The 17,419-nt window shown below is 40.1% G+C and overlaps 1 protein-coding gene across 1 annotated transcript in view; it reads right to left on the reverse strand.

Annotated features, from left to right (window-relative positions):
* The window catches only part of TTC33 (tetratricopeptide repeat domain 33), a 37,433-nt gene that overhangs the window by 18,699 nt on the left and 1,315 nt on the right, over positions 1-17,419 (reverse strand). Inside the window, exon 3 of the mRNA XM_072360483.1 lies at positions 681-762. Coding sequence (XP_072216584.1) covers positions 681-762 — 82 coding nt within the window. The remainder of the gene's footprint in view (positions 1-680; positions 763-17,419) is intronic.

The raw sequence follows: 17,419 nt of genomic DNA on the forward strand, positions 1-17,419 counted from the left end.
ACATGAGTTCATGAGTGCAAAGTCCTCTTTAACCAACTTAATCTCCTTTTAAGACAAAGTTACCTACCCACAGTTACTCCCCGGATCCAAGGAAGGCAGCCAGTGTAATCTTCTTGGATTTCAGCAAAGCTTTCAATACTGTGTCTCTCAGCATCTTTCTAGGCAAAATGTGCAGTATACAGCTAGACCAAAATGTACTGTGATGGGTAAAAAACTGGCTGATGAGTTGGGCTCAAAGGGTTGGTTACAGTAAATACAGTTGTATCATGCTGGCAGGCAGTTCCACAGGGCTCCATAATGGGGCCAGTTACCTTCCAGGTGTACATGAAGGCACATTAAGTAAGTTCACAGATGACACTCCATTGGGAGGATCTTTTGATTCCATTGAGGGTAAAGAGGCCTTGCAGAGAGATCATGATGAATGACAGTGCTAGGAAATCACCAACTATATGAAGTTTATCCTAATACACATCCTAGTGAAGATGTTACTGTGATTGGCTGGGATAAACCACATTTTTAATTCCTGCTGTAAGGTACCCTGTTGTGTTGAGAAGAAATGTAAATCCTAAATAACTTTTGCTGTACTCAATCCATATATTGATTTCACAGTCCTGGACAGTATGTAGTAATAATCAGTTATTTATGGATTTGTAAACTGATAAAGAATTGTCATGATTTACCTGCGATTTCATCTCATAAAGTGTAGCATCCTCTGGAGTTAACTGAAGTGCTTCATCCCACTTTTGAATAGCCTCCCGATACCTGCAATTATGACAATATTACAATCTCACCGTACAGTCTTACACTTAGAGAAGACTTAAATCCTAAGTATTTCTATTTTTAAAGCTGACGTTGTCTTACTTAAAAAGCCACAGCATCACATTAATATTAATGATTTTTGTTGTCATTTCCCTATAGAACGCATTTAATTGCTTTAAGGAACTGGGTATCTGTTGTGGAAAACAAACAGAGTGCTAAGTACTACTGCACAACTGGCCTTAAGTGAACATAAAGGCTAACACAGAAACTTACATCAAACTAAACCTGAACTTCTTGAATTGAATCCAGTTCCCCTTGTTGTCAAAAATCATCCTCAGCCAGGTATAAAAACAATGTAATCTGGATGAAATATACTCTGCTACAGTCATCGTTTATAATTTCTTATCATCATCAAATGCATAAACATTTGCCCTCTTGCATTTCTGTGTTTTGATAGAGAGTAAAATGCAGAAGTCTGAATAACTTCAGTATATAGGAATATAAAGTAAGTAAAAAACAAACAAGTATCCCAGAATAATTCATATTTGAGAAGTGATACGGTTGTTCTGTAATGTTATCCTCCCCTAGAAAAATGAAGAAGTGAGTTTGCTGACAGAAACAAGTCTTGATCTTTAACAAAGAGATGAAACTTGGACAAGTACACACTAGAGTTTCAAACCACACTGAAAAACTGTAACAGCATAATAAAACAGCAACAGGAGTGCAGTCTTCAATCCTTAAAGACAACCTCATACTAATAACATCAATGCCACTGCTGAATGCTGTTAAGTTCCTTGAATCTTCTGTTTCAAAACCCACTTCTGCTACACAACTGTGTAAGAAAACTTATTTTTCTATTAAATTCACTGTGAAGGTACAAAAGCTGTTATCCTAAGTAAACGCACTGCGTTCTTAACATAACATTGATAAAACTAATTTCCACATACACTTTCAAATACAGTTTTATCTTCCTTCACTTCCCACTCTTTCTCTTTCCCTTCTCCCCATTTCTCAATGCTCCAGGCTTGCATCACATCAGACCAGTTCAGTGATTACTTATCAGTTATGAACTGATTGGAATGATAGATTGGAAAAGTGACATAACTGAAGCTGAGGTCCTGGCAGCAATACAGGTACCACTCGATTGCAAATGAGTACTTATGCTTAGTACTCAAATTAAACTTGGGACAAAGTGTGTTTCAATACATTTTCCCATTTCCTCAGTGTTTAACTACCAGCTGCACAGTTGTCTACTCAGTTCATTTCCTATGGGCAGGTGTTCACACACTGGAAGGAAACGTCACTATATTTTCTATTTAAATCAGTAAAAGCATTAAGCTGTCTCTTAGATAAACTACTTTTTCAGTAGAAGACAATAGTTTTGCCTAAGATCTTGCACTACAACAAAACCTTCATAAGCTCTGAGCTCAGTAAGGCGGTGTTCTGGCCGGGCAGTGAGCTGCAACACCATGAGCGTGGCAAAAAAATACTGTTTAGAAACAGAAGATTTTAGAAACCTGAGCAAACATGATGGAGACGTAACTAACCAAAAGGAAGGAGGAACAACACTGACTTTCTGAAAATAGAAAGATGTAACACCAAAGCTGCATTTCAAGAACATGCATTTTTACTTCTATGGAGAACATTACTGCTCACTGCCTCTAAAGATATAGTGCCAACACAGGCAAGCATTGTTCAAATACTGTTTTGCTGCCTATTTGTCACCAGTTTGCCACCAGAATAAAGAAGGGCAAAAGAAAGGAGGTTGTTCATTCACCGAGATGTTGAGCAATGTGCATGCAATGTCTATGAACAGAGCAGCGATCCAGAAGTTGTCATCATCCACAAAAACAAAAGAATGGACACTGATTTGTCATTAAAACACATGTGAATACATGCGACCCATCTGACGGAAATTAAGACACAACACTAGAACTGCTTTCTAGGCCTGAGGACACATCAGTGTAAGACTGAAGAAGGAATATTTGCCAGCAGGTATATGGTGGACCATCTGCTCAAAAAAACCTGATTGCTTACAACTGTCTTTAAGTGTGGAGATATCCATAGAGCTATAAAACACTGGCCTTTTCAGTTGAGAACATTTCCCTAGGAAAAAATGTGTGACAAAATAGGACCATTTTATCCTTTTATAAATACTCAGGAAAAAAGCATTTCAGTGGTTTCAGGAAAAATAGGGATGCTGTTCTTGAGAGAAACTGAGTTATGCTGCTTGCTCCAGTGATGCAAACTTTGGGAAAAAAGTCTTTTCTGTATAGTTCTTGAATCATATCATTTTCTGCCTCATTCTTCTGAAGGAGAGTATTGTATACTACATTAAATACGCGATGCCCTATGGAAGAAAGTTGCTTGGAGACATAAAATCTAGTTGTAAAGTCGGTGTTCCAGTAGAAGTTTTATGAAAAGCATAAACCTCAGATGACATAAGAAATGAGGTAACACGAAGTAGTATTCCTAAATTTAAAAAGTAAAACCTTTTTACTAAATTTAAAAAGTAAAACTGGTCATTTTACTGCACGTCAGGAACTTAGAAGGAATTGTGTTTTTGTTTGTTTAGGAGTAGAACTTCAAAATAAATATATATAATCTAATTGGCATAAATTTAATGAATATTCTATGTGTATTCCCATTTCTTGTCAGAAAGTAAGCTCACACACACAGTTGCGGTACCAGCATGTAACAAGCTAGTATGCATCAGCTGAGCTGCAGAAACTACCATGCCATGGCTGGCAGGAGCAAGGAAGATTACTTTAACTTAACGCTGTTCCATTCGCCTTAACAGACATCACAAGCATAACTGAACTCCTTGCAATGTGTCTGCTATGGATCAAGAGCACACATATCCAGAACAAATGCTGTGGCACAGATGATGTGCAGTGACATGCATTCGAATCCTAACACCTTAAAACAAAAAGAGAGACGAAACCTAGTACTTAAAATAACTTGCATCAAAAATAGCTCATATCAGAAACAAGAGTGAGATGCAAAATCCCCAGACCCATCCACTCGTGATGTTTTAAACATTCTGTATAAACCTCTGATGTTCAGTCAGCATGGGGTATTGTCCTGGGTACCACCAGGCTGAAGACATGCTGGCTGGAAAGCAGATTTGCAGAAAAAAGATCCGTGGATCCTGGTGGCCAATAAACTGACTATGAGCCAGCCACGCGCTCTCACAGCCACGAAGTCAAACAGCATCATGGCCTGCTTTAGCAACCAGCTGAGGGAAGTGAGGAAGTGATGTTTCTCAGCTCTGGTGAGCCAGAGCTCTGCAACGCCAGGTCCAGTTTTGGGCTGACAAGGAGAAGAGAAACGTAAACAAACCTGAGCAAATTCAGCCACAAAGAAGTTTAAGGACTGAGAGCTTCCATCATACAAGGAGAGCCTAAAAGAGCTGAGACTGTGCAGCCTAGAGAAGAAAAGGTTAAGGGGCATCTTAACACAGCATAGTGATCCAGAAGTTTGGGGCGGGAGTAAAGAAGGTGGAAACAAGACTCTTCTCATCAGTGTCCAGTGACAGAACAAGAGGAAATTGACACAAACTGAAACACAGGGAAAAACAGTTATTATGAAGGGTGGCTGAATACTGGAACAAGTTGTTTACAGAGGTGACAGTGTCCACCACTAAAGATAACCGAAACTCAACTGAACAGCATCCTGCAAAAACTGCTCTTGTTGACCATGCCTTGAGTTGCAGCTGAAGGAGAAAAATGTTCTGGGTTTTTTCAGTACTGTATGATTCCACATCATCAACAACCTCAGCGACACATGGCCTGGGACAAATGATCATCTCAACTGAAAAAAAAATTAGAATAAGAAAATTTAATGTTACCAAAAAATAACTGAGCTATTAATTTTTACATGGCTGGGATTGCTATAAGAGCTTATCTACCATCACAGTAAGAAGTCACAGAACGTTAATAATTGGTATATGCTGCTCTTACAGAAAATCAAAATAAGATTTCCAGAAGTAAAATCCCAACCTATGTGTACATCACAACTAAGCTTCTAAGCTCCAATAATATAAAGCTTTTTTAAGAAAAGACTCATATTTTGAGGTTTTGAATTATTATTTATGGGAGTACTAAAGTATATTGAATTTTATCTACAATTATTTCAATCAAATAGCATGTCTCACTACAAAGGAAAAAAGCAGTGATTTTAAACAGAACACAGACATCACTTTCTTCACAGAAATGCCAAAGAAAGAGAAAAACTTTGAAAACAGGATACATTGGAGATGATTCCAGATACAAGACTTGATGGATCCTGCCAATTTTATTAACAAGATATGAAATTCCACAGCTCCCCTGAAGCACTACAACTTCCCCAGACACACTGCTGACCATCTGGGAGCTATATAGACTTGGCAGATTCTTGTACAGCTTGCTGAAGTTACGAGCTTATCTCATGATTACACTTTGCTTTCTCAACAACACTTCTGGGAAAACAGGATCTCTTGAACTCCTAAACAAAACGATCATATCAAATCTGTCATTTCATAAGAACATATTAATTGGAAGCTTCTGGATAAACAAACACGCAACAAAAAGTAGCACTTTATACCAATTACCTACAAGAGATCACACGGGATCTAGAGTGCTACTGCAGGCACTTGACATGAATTGGGGCAAGACACATGCAGAGTTAACACTGAAAATGACTGAAGATATACTGAAGAGATGTAGAAAAGTGAGACAAAGCGAGACAAGCCCGCAGGAAAAGCCACGTCAGTGATGTGCCATGTCAGCAGAAAAAAAAAGAGGGAATAACTACTTGGAACTCTTAGAGACTTGGAGGGACTCCTGCAATCAGATGTTCAGAAGGTTGAGGACAATCATGGTTATAGGGAAGAGGAAAAGAAGACTACAAAAAAAAAGAATACGGCTCCTTATCAGGTACTTTCACCATATCACAATGAAGGTGGCTGGTCTGTGGCCATTAAAAACACCAGCAATTTTAATCTAATGCTTGGCAAAATTCAACAGACTTTGGTGGAAGCTAGAGGAAAAGAACACCGATCAGTAACTATACAGAGTACGCAGAACGGAAAAGGGAGGGGAAGGTAAAGCAAAAATAGCTGTTCATAAGAATATACTTCCAAGCTCTGTGATGATGCAGCACCACATGGTGGAAATGAAGACTCACAGAACAAATGAAGAAGGAACCTCACAAGTAAACTTCACATAATAATTATGTGATTAATTTATTTTTTTTTAATTGCAAATAATTCTAAGCCAATGAACTGCTGCTCTACAGTGTAACTTTTTTATGGTAAATAATGTGCCTGTATTACCTGCGATTGTCAAGGCAGTAAGTTAAAACTGCACACTTTGCTACCTGATGGAGCTTCCAGTAATCTTTTTGTTGATTTAATAGGCTTATTTCAGTATGGTCACACTAATTACCACCGGTAAAGATGTACGTGACAGCTCTTCAGTGGCAACTGATCACATACAACTCCTTACCACACAGTAAACAACAGATAAATGTGAACAGGCTTGCTGTAACTGTCATTAAAGTAGGCAAAATTTACTGAACTTAACACTGAAGAAAACAGGATGCACACAGCTGATGCCCATAGTTTTAATGCGTAACTGTTCACAGAGTTCATATTCCTGCACATGTCAGACCCCCCAATATCAAGTCACGTGGTTCAAATTGTGAAAAATGTCAGATTTATACACACAACTAAATAATTCCGCAAATACTTCCAAGACATGCATCCCTCAAGAACTTCCAATGAAGACCAAATATGAAACAGCATTTCACCAAATGCCAAAAACAACTACAGTCCATCACCACACTTAACTAAAAATCAGGTTTTCAATGTTAGTTCAACCTCAGTTTCTTAAGTTGTACTTCATCCACACACATACCTACGGACAATCCTTATTTCCTGTATTAGGTAAGTAAAACTACTTTTGACAAGGAAAACCAATATTAAAACCAATACTGGAGACAGGTATTCCTGTAGCTAATACCTAGAGGTGAAAACCATACAACCAAGATTCTGGTATCATCTCTGATAGACATCACTCATGTAGGAATAACATTTAATTTCCTCATGTACAATGTGAAAAAAAAAAACAGTCTTTCAAGAACTAACAGAAATCATTAATTATGAACATGATTATTTTATTGTTTTGAGGCGCAGGAATGGGACAAATGGCAGACAGTTATTTTAACAATAAATGACAGGAGTTAAAGCAACAGACTGAAAGCACAAATAATAATGGAGGTAATCACTGCCTACACTTGAAAATCTGTCAAAAAATGTCTTTCACATTTTGTATTTAAGTGTGAGGGACCTGCTTCCTTTACCATATTTTACACTCTTCTTGAAAATCTGGCAAATCGTTTCACAGTCAAACCCACTAAATACTACACTGTTAAGAAGGCAAGCTAATTTGCAACACAAATACAACATATCCAGCAGCTACCCAAATCTCTCCCCACTAAACGCATAACTACTACTATCAGTAGGCAGAATTACACAGGGCTTTGTTCTCAATGAAGCCTTTGGCAAGTACATAGGACCATCTGCTGGTGTTTTTTCTAGAACCATGGTATGTATCAGTCTGTGATGAATACAGAATTACATGGCTGTCTGAAAAGCAATTTGTTTAAGACCAATGTGTATGCTTTTCTTTAAAAAAAAAAGATAACCTTTATATTCAGCAGAAACTCAAACAAGTTGCGTGCTACAAAATTACTTGCATAATTCTAGAAGCTGGGAATTACTTAATTTTGTTTCTGGCTCCCCTGCAGAATCTCCACAGGCCTGGTACTGATACTTCATAATTATGCCCTCAAATATGGATTAGATACAGAACTTACTTTATCACTTAACACAGAAAAATTTCTTAGCTGTAATAAAATAACACTAATTAAGACTCCAAAGAGCCTCCCTGGTGCAGATAAGAACCAAGCTCTCACCCCCTCTTCTCCTGGCCACCACTCCACTGTGCATCCCAGAGAATCCTAGGCAATGGCTTCCTGCTAATCATAAAGGTTTGTCTATCTTCTTAAGCAACCCCCAAAAATATTACAATGAACCCAAATAACTACTGCTACTTGACAAGTTCAGGCCGATTTTAATAGTTGTGGTAGTATTCAGATGTCCATAGTTTAACTTTGAAAATGAGAATGGTCAACAGCAGGTCTCCACAAGCTACTAACTTAGACACCAGAACTGGTGGTTTTGCTGTTTTAGTTTTGTCATGAAAACCACAAAACCCTACTGTCTGATAGCGAAAGAAACATTAACAGATGGACTGCAGTCACTACAGTGCTGGTATATAATAATATTACCAAACAGAAATCTGCTACTGTAACAATAAACATTTAACCTTAAGGATTCAAAAAGAAATAAGCTATTTCTTGCTTAAACACCTCAAGGAACACTCTCCAAGGTCTAGAATCTGTTTTGCAACCATTTACAAACACAAGAGTATATCAGTAAATCCCAGCCTTGTAATCTAGTATTGTACGGTTAAAATCAAAATGACATCACTGGTGGAGTTCCCCTCCCAGGAGGTATGTAAGAGATGTGTGAACATGGTAGTAAGGGATATGGTCTAGTGACAGGACTCAATAGGCCATGTGGATGGGTTGCACCTTATCATGTTAAAAGTCTTTTCCGACTCCATGATTCTGTGACTTTATGGGTGACAGCTCTGCAGGAAGCCAAAAAAAACAACATTAAATGGGAGTAGAAATTACTTTGACACATGGAAATTCCAATTAAGAACAAAAATACAATGCGATACAACACCTGCTATTTTGTAATTATTTAAGTAATAATAGGCCACAGTAATCTTTTAAGTTTTGTAGTAGAAGGAATTGCACAGCTGAGGTAAAACCAATTAACTACTTTAGTATCCTTAAGCTAAAACTAAAAATTAACTCAACTGTCAGAACTTGAAATAGTTACAGCACTTCTAAAATATCTTAATGTATCGGGTAATGAAGCAATATATTTCATTGCAAGACTGAAATCTTAAATACAGAGCTTCAGTTCCTCAAAACAGCTTCAGCAGCACTTCCGTTGAAAGCAACAGGAAGAAAAACATAGAAGAAAAAAAAATAAACCTGCTGTGCTATATTTAAAGTAATAGTTGTATTCTGGGCTTAATTGTGAATTATTTGTTGGGTAATCCTTTAGAAGCATGGCAGTAGATACAGAAAGATGGATGCTACCTGTTCGCTTCTTAGTTCAGCAGGCATTTAATTCTCATAACCTTTCCAATACTTCTCTACAAATAACAGACAGCTTGACCTTCTGCTGATCACATTATGGTCCTACTGGCTCTTACAAATTAATCACCAGAACTAGGATAAAGTTAAATGCTGTTCACAGCACCAAAAAAAAAACTTCCCAAAACAACAAAACAAAACAAAAACAAAAACAAAAACAAGGTAAATAAAATAACAGCATTTATCTACCTTTCTCCTAAATGACTAATTACCAAATCACTGTGCTTGAGGATGAGATACCACCCTCACTACAAGAAGGACATGGAGGCTGTGAAATGAATCCAAAGGGCAGTGAAGCTGATGAAGGATCTGGAGCACAAGTCTTAACAGGAAGCAGCTGAGGGAACCAGGATTGTTTAGTTTGGAGGAGGCTCAGGAGAGACCTTATCACTCTCTACACTGATCTGAAAGGAGACTGTAGCGACAGCAGGGTGGTCAGTCTGGTCTTGCAGGTAACTAGTGATAGCACAAGAGGAAATGGTCTTAAGTTGCACCAGGGGTGATTCAGATTGAATATTAGGAAATATTTCTTCCAGGAAAGAGTGATCAGGCATTGGCACAGGCTGCCCAAGGAGGTGGTGGAGTCACTGTGCCTGGTGGCATTCCAGGGAAGTGTAGATGTGGCACTGAGTGACGTGGTTTAGTGGGCATGGTGGAAATAGGCTGATGGTTGCACTAGATGATCTTAGAGGTCTTTTCCATCCTTAATGATTCTATGATTACTGAGTGCAGGTTAAGCAAAAAATGTTCTGTAAAGCAGGGAGAAGAGGCAAACGTAAGTTGTACTCCCATTCCCACAAGAGAATTGAAGAACAAGAAGCTATTGATTCAGACTCATGAATTGTTTTGGCAATGCAATTTTGCACACACATAATATTACTGCCTGTTGAGAGAACAGCGGCAAGAAACATCTGAGCTATCTCCTCCCATTTTTCTCCCAGCACAACATGAGAAGAAAAATAGATTAATAAAGATTCAACAAAAGATTAATATTAATTTAACGTTTACTGGTAGAAATAATTAAGCCATTTAGAACACAATAACTTACGCATCTGTGAAAGACAGAACTGTTTTTCTTTTTTGTCTCAAATCTTGCTTCCTGAGGCCTTTCTGGTGATTAGACTGACTGACAGCTGCTAATTATCCAGGGGGGTGAATGGTGGGTGTCACCAAGCCACAGTACCACTGCTTATGATTGTAAAGATAAGCAGAAGCGGGACAAGCAGTCTTTTTCAGTGGTGCAGCTTAAACAAGGCTGACCCTGCAAAAAGCAATAATGCTTGTGCATGGCAAGCAAGGCACAACTCCCTGCTGGCTTATCTGTTGGGCCAGGACTTGTCACACTAAACTGAGAGAAAAGAAGGAAAAAAAAAAAAAACACAGATACAGGGATAAAAAACGAGGGACTTTGGAGACAAACACCCAAAGTCCCCTTTGAAAGAGAATTCCCCAAGGAGAAAACCTATTTGGAAGAACCCTCCCAGGTCGACTTGCTGCAGAGCTTCCTGGCTTTCTCCCATCCCTCGCAGTGATCAGACGAGCTCCTGAAATCAACGGACCTACTACGTACCTCTCTACATCCTTGCTTATATTTCCTATCTTTCCTATTGCCTGCCTTCCCTTCCCCATCTCCCTAAGCAGCTAGGACTTGTAATAAACTGCTTGGACCAACTTGAACCATGTTTCTTAATCTCATGCTGGCTATACACATATCAAAGAACCTCCCCTATAAATCGGAGTGAGACTACTATAAATTGAAGCATGACAGCTTCTCAAGTCCAACTTCTAAAATAATCTGTCCTCATTTCATGACTCAAATTCCATGCCCCACACCTAGAGGTGAACACATACAAAAGGAGTATCTTGAGCGTCGGAATGATTCCCTGACAATTAAACCACCCATAGATTTACATTGTAACTTCACACAGGGACATGACAGCAGACATGAATTTGCTTTGATCATCTACCTAGCTAACCAAAACACTTCTTTTCTTGTGAAGAAAAAAAGTGAAGCAAGCAAAGCTTGAAAGCTTCAGCTTTGTCTCTGGAGAAAGGATACCCGAATTACACTTTTGTGTATCTTACAACTCAGTATCTTTAAACATTTGAATGATGTCAGTGATTAGATGAACATAATTGACTGAGTGGCAAAAGGTTCACTTTCTCTACAAATCTGTTTCATTTATTTAACAAGTGCTACCGTCCACAAATTCAAAATGTGAATGAATTCACTTCAGAATTGTAAATATACTCACCCTGTTTCAGTGTGTTCTCTTTCAAGTTTTGCTCAGTATTCAAAGTTCCAACCTCCCAGTTTCAATAAACAACCGTGAAACTTAGGCACTTTAATTGGGCTTACATGGCAAAGTTTTGGTGGTGGGAGACTGCAGGAGTGGCCTCTGTGAGTGGAGCCCAGCACTGTCACATGTCAGTGCAGAGCCAGCTCTGTTGTTCCAAAGGGGACCCAATGCTGCCAGAGCTGAGCAATGAGCCACACTGGGTGTGCTATGGGAGAGCAGAAAAACTGCTGTGCAGCAGGAGTTGGGAGAGAGGAGTGAGAAAGTGAGAGAGAACACAGCTCTGCAAGCACCAAGATCAGTGCAGGAGGTGCTCTAGGTGCAGAAAACACGCAACATTTCAAAGGAAATGCCCAGGAAAACCAGTAATGCTGGGGAAAGCTGATCTTCTAACAGTCAGAACAGTTCCACTGTTCTGCCTGAGAGAAAAGACAATTCAGACAATTAGAAACACCTATGTCAACATCCAGGTTCATTGAGGTAAGTTTATCATCATCATCACAAAACCTAGTTGCCAGAAAAATGAATTAAAGCCTCCAGACAAATACAGATTCCTACAGAGAAACGTAGGTAGAACACCCTCCAGCAAGTTCATGCTATTTAACATACTTAATAGATGTCTTCTATTTTTAACAGTACAATAGGATTGTGGAACTAGCTGACTACAAACCATTACTTAATGCCAGCATCCCCCCCAAAGCCCTGCAAAGGATGTTGTTTAAAAAATAGTCTAAATCAAGGACTGTACTATGTCTTAAATAGTTTTTCTTTTTTTGCAGAAGAGACAAAAATATTAAGCCATGGTCAAAGACAAACAATGCTTTCTAAGACCTGCCATTTAGTTGCTGAAGTCATTAAAATTTCAGAGATGAAAACACATGAAAATACATCCAATGCACACTAAAAACAGTAGGATTCAAAAAAATCACCAGCTTGAAATGGCTTCAAGAGCAAGCTCTGGTTTCTAAAGAAAAGATTGCTGTGATTGTTACAGGGCACCACTTGAGGTAGACAGAAAAAAAACAGCTGAATACTATATATGTGATTCTTCATTTGAGATTGGGACGGATGCACTCATCATGCACCTTTGGCAAGTTTGTGGATGACACTAAGCTGAGGGATGCAGCTGACACACCAGAGGGGATGCCATCCATCTGCGGTATCTTGAAAGGCATGAGAAGTGGACCCATGCAAACTTCATGAAGTCCAACAAGGCCACGTGTAAGGTTGTGAACCTGGGTTCAGGTACTCCCAAACATGCATACAGGATGGGCAATACACAGATAGAGAGAAGCTCTGGGATGTTGTAGTGAGTGGAGAATTCAACATAAGCCAACGACATACACTCACGGCCCAGAACATGAATTATATCTTTGGGTGCATTTAAAAAAAAAGGTGACCAGAAGGGTGAGGAGAAATTCTCCCTCTCGACTTCACACCTATGAGATCCCCCCTGCAGTAATGTGCCCAGGTCTATGGGCCCCAGCACCAGGAGAACATGGTCCCCTTTAGAACTTTAGAAGCGGGGACTTTTAATTTAACAGGGAAACAGTAACAACAGAAATAAGAGAACAGAGTTAGCTTTTATTTTTCAGAAATAACTGGAACATTAAATGCAAATCAGTACGAACATAAACCAATAGCGTCTGTTTGTAAAAAATGGTTCAGATAACAATTTCCTGCAGTCCTTTGGGGTTTAATGAGAAGAGCTCTATCTCCACCTAATGGACAACTAAAAAAATATTAAAAAAAAAAAACAAAAAAAAAAAAAAAAAAACAAAAAACAAGGAAGACTGCAAAGTTATCTATATGAACATGCAATCCAACTACATGAAAGATACCAGCATGACAGAAGTACTCCTCTCCTTACTGTCAGCCTTCAGAGCACCTTGTTGCTAAATTTTTCATTTCATTATTTAGTCTCACCTGAGCTTTTAACTCTGAATCTTCCATTATTTAATCCCACCCGAATCTCAACCTTGTGTTCAAATGCAAAGGTTTGTGGTCAAATTGCACTTGGTGGGGTTTTTTTCCACTGCATGGGGACACATCCATGCTAGTATCTCAGTTTGGACAGCATTTGAGTATTCTAAGTTCCACATAAACAAAAACAATCACTCTAAAATAGTCTCAAAGTTTTTCAACTACAGAGTATTCTGTTCCTCAAAAGTCTGTATGCATGCGCCTGGCTTCTGTTGAATCTCTGCTTCCCAAAAATGCAAAGACTAGGCAGCTGTGGTGCTTCTTCCACTTCTTGTTCTGACAGATCCCTGTCTACTGATCCTAACTGTCTACCTACCAATCTTCCAATCTTCTAGAATAGTCCTCCATGGCTGTCTAACCATTTGGCTTGTCTGGGCCACGCTGAGTGAAGAGGAATTGTCTTGGCCTCAAGAAGGGGGCTCAGGAAGTAATACCTACTATGTATTTCCATGTAAACTACAATAGATACAAAGAGCACAACAACACAATTTGATTGAGCAAATTCTCACCTTTGCCTCATTCACACTGCATTACCCTCAGTGATCACATTCCTGCCATATCCAGTAATGGATGGAGATTCTCCTTTGCCCTCCCCTTACTGTTAATATATTTGTTAAAAAAAAAAAAAAAAAAAAAAAAAAGAAAGAAAAAGAAAAAAAAATTGTTCTCTTTTATTATAGTGGTCAGGTTGAATTCAAGCTGGGTTTTTGCCTTATTTTCTCCTTACATATCCTTGCCATTTCTTTGTACTCACTGAGTTGTCAATTCCTTCTTCCACAGGAGGCACTCTGTTTCTCCTGGACCCCTGGGAAAGGGTCCTGTTCATCCATACTAGTCTTCTTCCCTGCTAGCTCATCCTGTGGCACAGGGAGTTGGCCTGTTCCTGCCCCTGCCCCTATAAGACTTCCTTCTTGAGGAGCATCCAACTAAATCTTAAGGGACCCTCCCTACCAGTGTCTTCAACAGTTCTAAGTTCTGCCCCCAGGAGTCCAAGGCAGAAGATTTGCTGCCCCCCCTCCTGGCTTGACCAAGAATCAAGGATTCACGGTCACTCTGCCCAGCACAGCTCCCAGCCTCCACAACTCCCACCAGTTTTTCTATTTGTGAGCACCAGGTCTAGCAGGGCACCTCCCCTCCTCTCTTACAGCTGAGTCAACCTTTTCATACCCAGCCCCAAGTTCTAAACCTACAGAGTCACACCGTCACCCCTCCTTCTTGTCTATCCCTTCATTCAAGGAACGACTGGATGTTGCACTGAGGGACATGGTTTAGTGGGAGCTATTGGTAATAAGTGAACAGCTGGACTGGATGGTCTTTTAGGCCTTTTCCAACCTTGGTGATTCTATGATTCTATTCTGTGATTCTATGATGGGCTTATAACTATTTATTGCAGCACTCCAGTCATGGGAGCAATCCCACTGTTTCAGGATGGCAACTAAGTCACAGTTTGCCAGCTGTATAGTGGCTTCCAGCTCCTCCTGTTTGTTGCCCATGCTGACTGCACTAGTGTAGATGCACTCCAGATGAGCCCCTTACCTCATTCCCAGTGCTGTCATAGTTACCCTAGGATCATCTCTAGTGAGCCTGCTTTTAACCCCTTCCCCCTTCATAGCTAGCCCAGCAGTGTGCTCTACCAGCTCCTCTGTCTGAAGGGATAGAGGAAAACACCACCTCTGCTCCTGCTCCATCATATAATGCCCTGAAGTCTCCAGTGCCCTGAGGTCCGTTTTTGATAGCTGTCAGGATTCTCTCAGCGACTTCATCACTGCCAGCCTAAAGTAACAGTAAGGGACAATAATCAGAGGGGCAAACCAGACTAAGGGGTCTCCCAGTAACGTCCCTGACCCAGGTCCCAGCGAGGCAGCACACTTCTGTATGTCTTCTGGCTGACACAGAGCGGCCCTTTGTTCCTCTCAGAAGAGAGCTGCCTAGAATGATTACCCTTCTTTCCTTCTTGACAGAGGCATGCAGACAACTACCTCGCCCTAGACAACCTTTTGGGTGGACAAACCACTGCATCCTCGTCTCTCCCTCAAGTTCCAGAGCCTCAAATTTATTACATAGGGGTACACAGAGAATCAAGGTAGGTAGGGACAGTTTGCCTGTGATGCCACAGTGGGACCTGTTTCCACTCCTCCTCATTTCTTAGGTCCCATCCCCCTGCCCAGTGGTGGCAAGGTAGGAGGTTCAACACAGTTTGGGGGCTATTACCCCAACGCCTTTCTCCCAGGTATGAATGGGAGTTACTCCAGCAATCTATCTCCTGCTTGCACTCCCTGACACTTCTCAACCTCTTCACCTCCTCCATGAGCTCTGCGACACTCTGAGCAAATCATCCATTTGTTCACACCTCACGCAAGTGTCATCCTTGCCACACTTCACTGGTAGCAACAGGCTCAGGCAGTCCCTACAGTCAGATACCTGAATGGCCACATTTTTGAGAAGGCCCAAAAATACATGGATCAGGAACTGTTCTCCTCAGCATCATATCTTCTGTATCATCTCCAGACTTTTAACGAGTCTACTCCCCATGCATTACACCAGATATAGACAAGTGCTTCCCAAGCAGCTATCATAAAAGCTCAAACTTGTTTTGCTGGTGACAAATTCTGTTGTCCACTTGTGCCATTCCTGAGTTTTTCAAAGGCAAAGAGCAGGCTGTACAATTCTTTTCTAGCTACGCATTACTCCTTGCCCCCAAAGAAGACTCACTTTACAAGCACAAGTCAGTCAGTTTGATCTCAGACAGAAACACACTGGGGAAGTAACACCATCACTACTGTGATTATCCTTTACCAGAAGCTACCTGGCCTACCCAGGCTTAAAAGCAGTAAGCGCTATTCCATACAAGCAATACCAGATCCACTTGTAATACTCTATTGCATTAGAATCATAGAGTAACTTGAGTTGGAAGGAACCCAGTAAGGAGCAGTGAGTTCAACTTCTGGCTTCACAGCGGACCACCCAAAAATCAGACCAAACCTTTCAGAGCTGTGTCCAGACACTTCTGAACTCTGGCAAGTTTGGTGCCATAACCACTTCCCTGGGGAGGATGTTCCAGTTATAACGATAATGAGGCTGACTACGTTATTGGTTAAGAACCTTCTCCTGAACACAACCAGAACCTCCCCTGTTGCAGCTTCACACTATTGATTAATATACAATTTTTACTGTGCACTGTAGTCTTTTTTCAATAAGAAACATATTACTTTCCACTCCTCTTTAGCTTTAGTGTCTGCTTCTTAATCAAATCTGTCTCCCCTCTGGATGCCCTCCTCCTCTTCATCTCACAGGCAACATCAGCTAAGATACCACCTTGGTTTCCCACTAGCTTCCAGTATTTTCAGCCTCCTGCTGAGAGCTCAGCCTTAAATCTATACATCTTTTTTAAAAAAGAAGTCTGCTTGAAAGTTACATACACTGACAGTACCATACTGCTGTAATTGCCTACGCTCTACAGAACATGATAAAGTAACTGATGGTAGTAATGCCCCTTCAAATATAAATGTTACAGTTTTAGGCACAGAACTTCTGCCAAGCCTCAGATATAATTGTTAGCACAAAGGACAGTGAAAAATCTTCTGAAAACTAACATTTTAAATTCTTGTTACTTCTTACTTCTTACAAACCACTCAGCTGTTCTTGGTGGTTCTCATAAGCCTTCTGACACAATTCTCACTTAATTCACAAACAAAACCACATGCTGTTAGTCATGAATGGACTAAGTTTTCGTACCGTTCTCTAATGAACATTAAGATGAAAGTTTTAGGACCAAACTCAGCCCCTCAGACTAATTAGCAGCACCAAGAATCACCTGCTTCTAAGATGCTCTCTCTGAATGCCTGTCATCCTTTTTCAGACAGGTACAGCTTAACAGACGTACATACTGACTTACGGAATTACTAGTCAGGAAAATGACACCTCTGCTGATCTGGAACAATGCATAAAGCAAAGATGTTCATACAGCTACAGTAAGAATTCAGATTTCCGATGTTTTTAAGGGGACTATTATCAGAACTGTGGTTGTTTTCTTCTCTTTTAGGGAAGAGACTGAGCTATGGAGTTTTGAAACACAGTTTATCATGTCTCATCCTCCTTCTGTC

The sequence above is a fragment of the Excalfactoria chinensis genome, chromosome Z (genome assembly GCF_039878825.1).
Source record: "Excalfactoria chinensis isolate bCotChi1 chromosome Z, bCotChi1.hap2, whole genome shotgun sequence".
Classification (NCBI taxonomy): Eukaryota; Metazoa; Chordata; class Aves; order Galliformes; family Phasianidae; genus Excalfactoria; species Excalfactoria chinensis.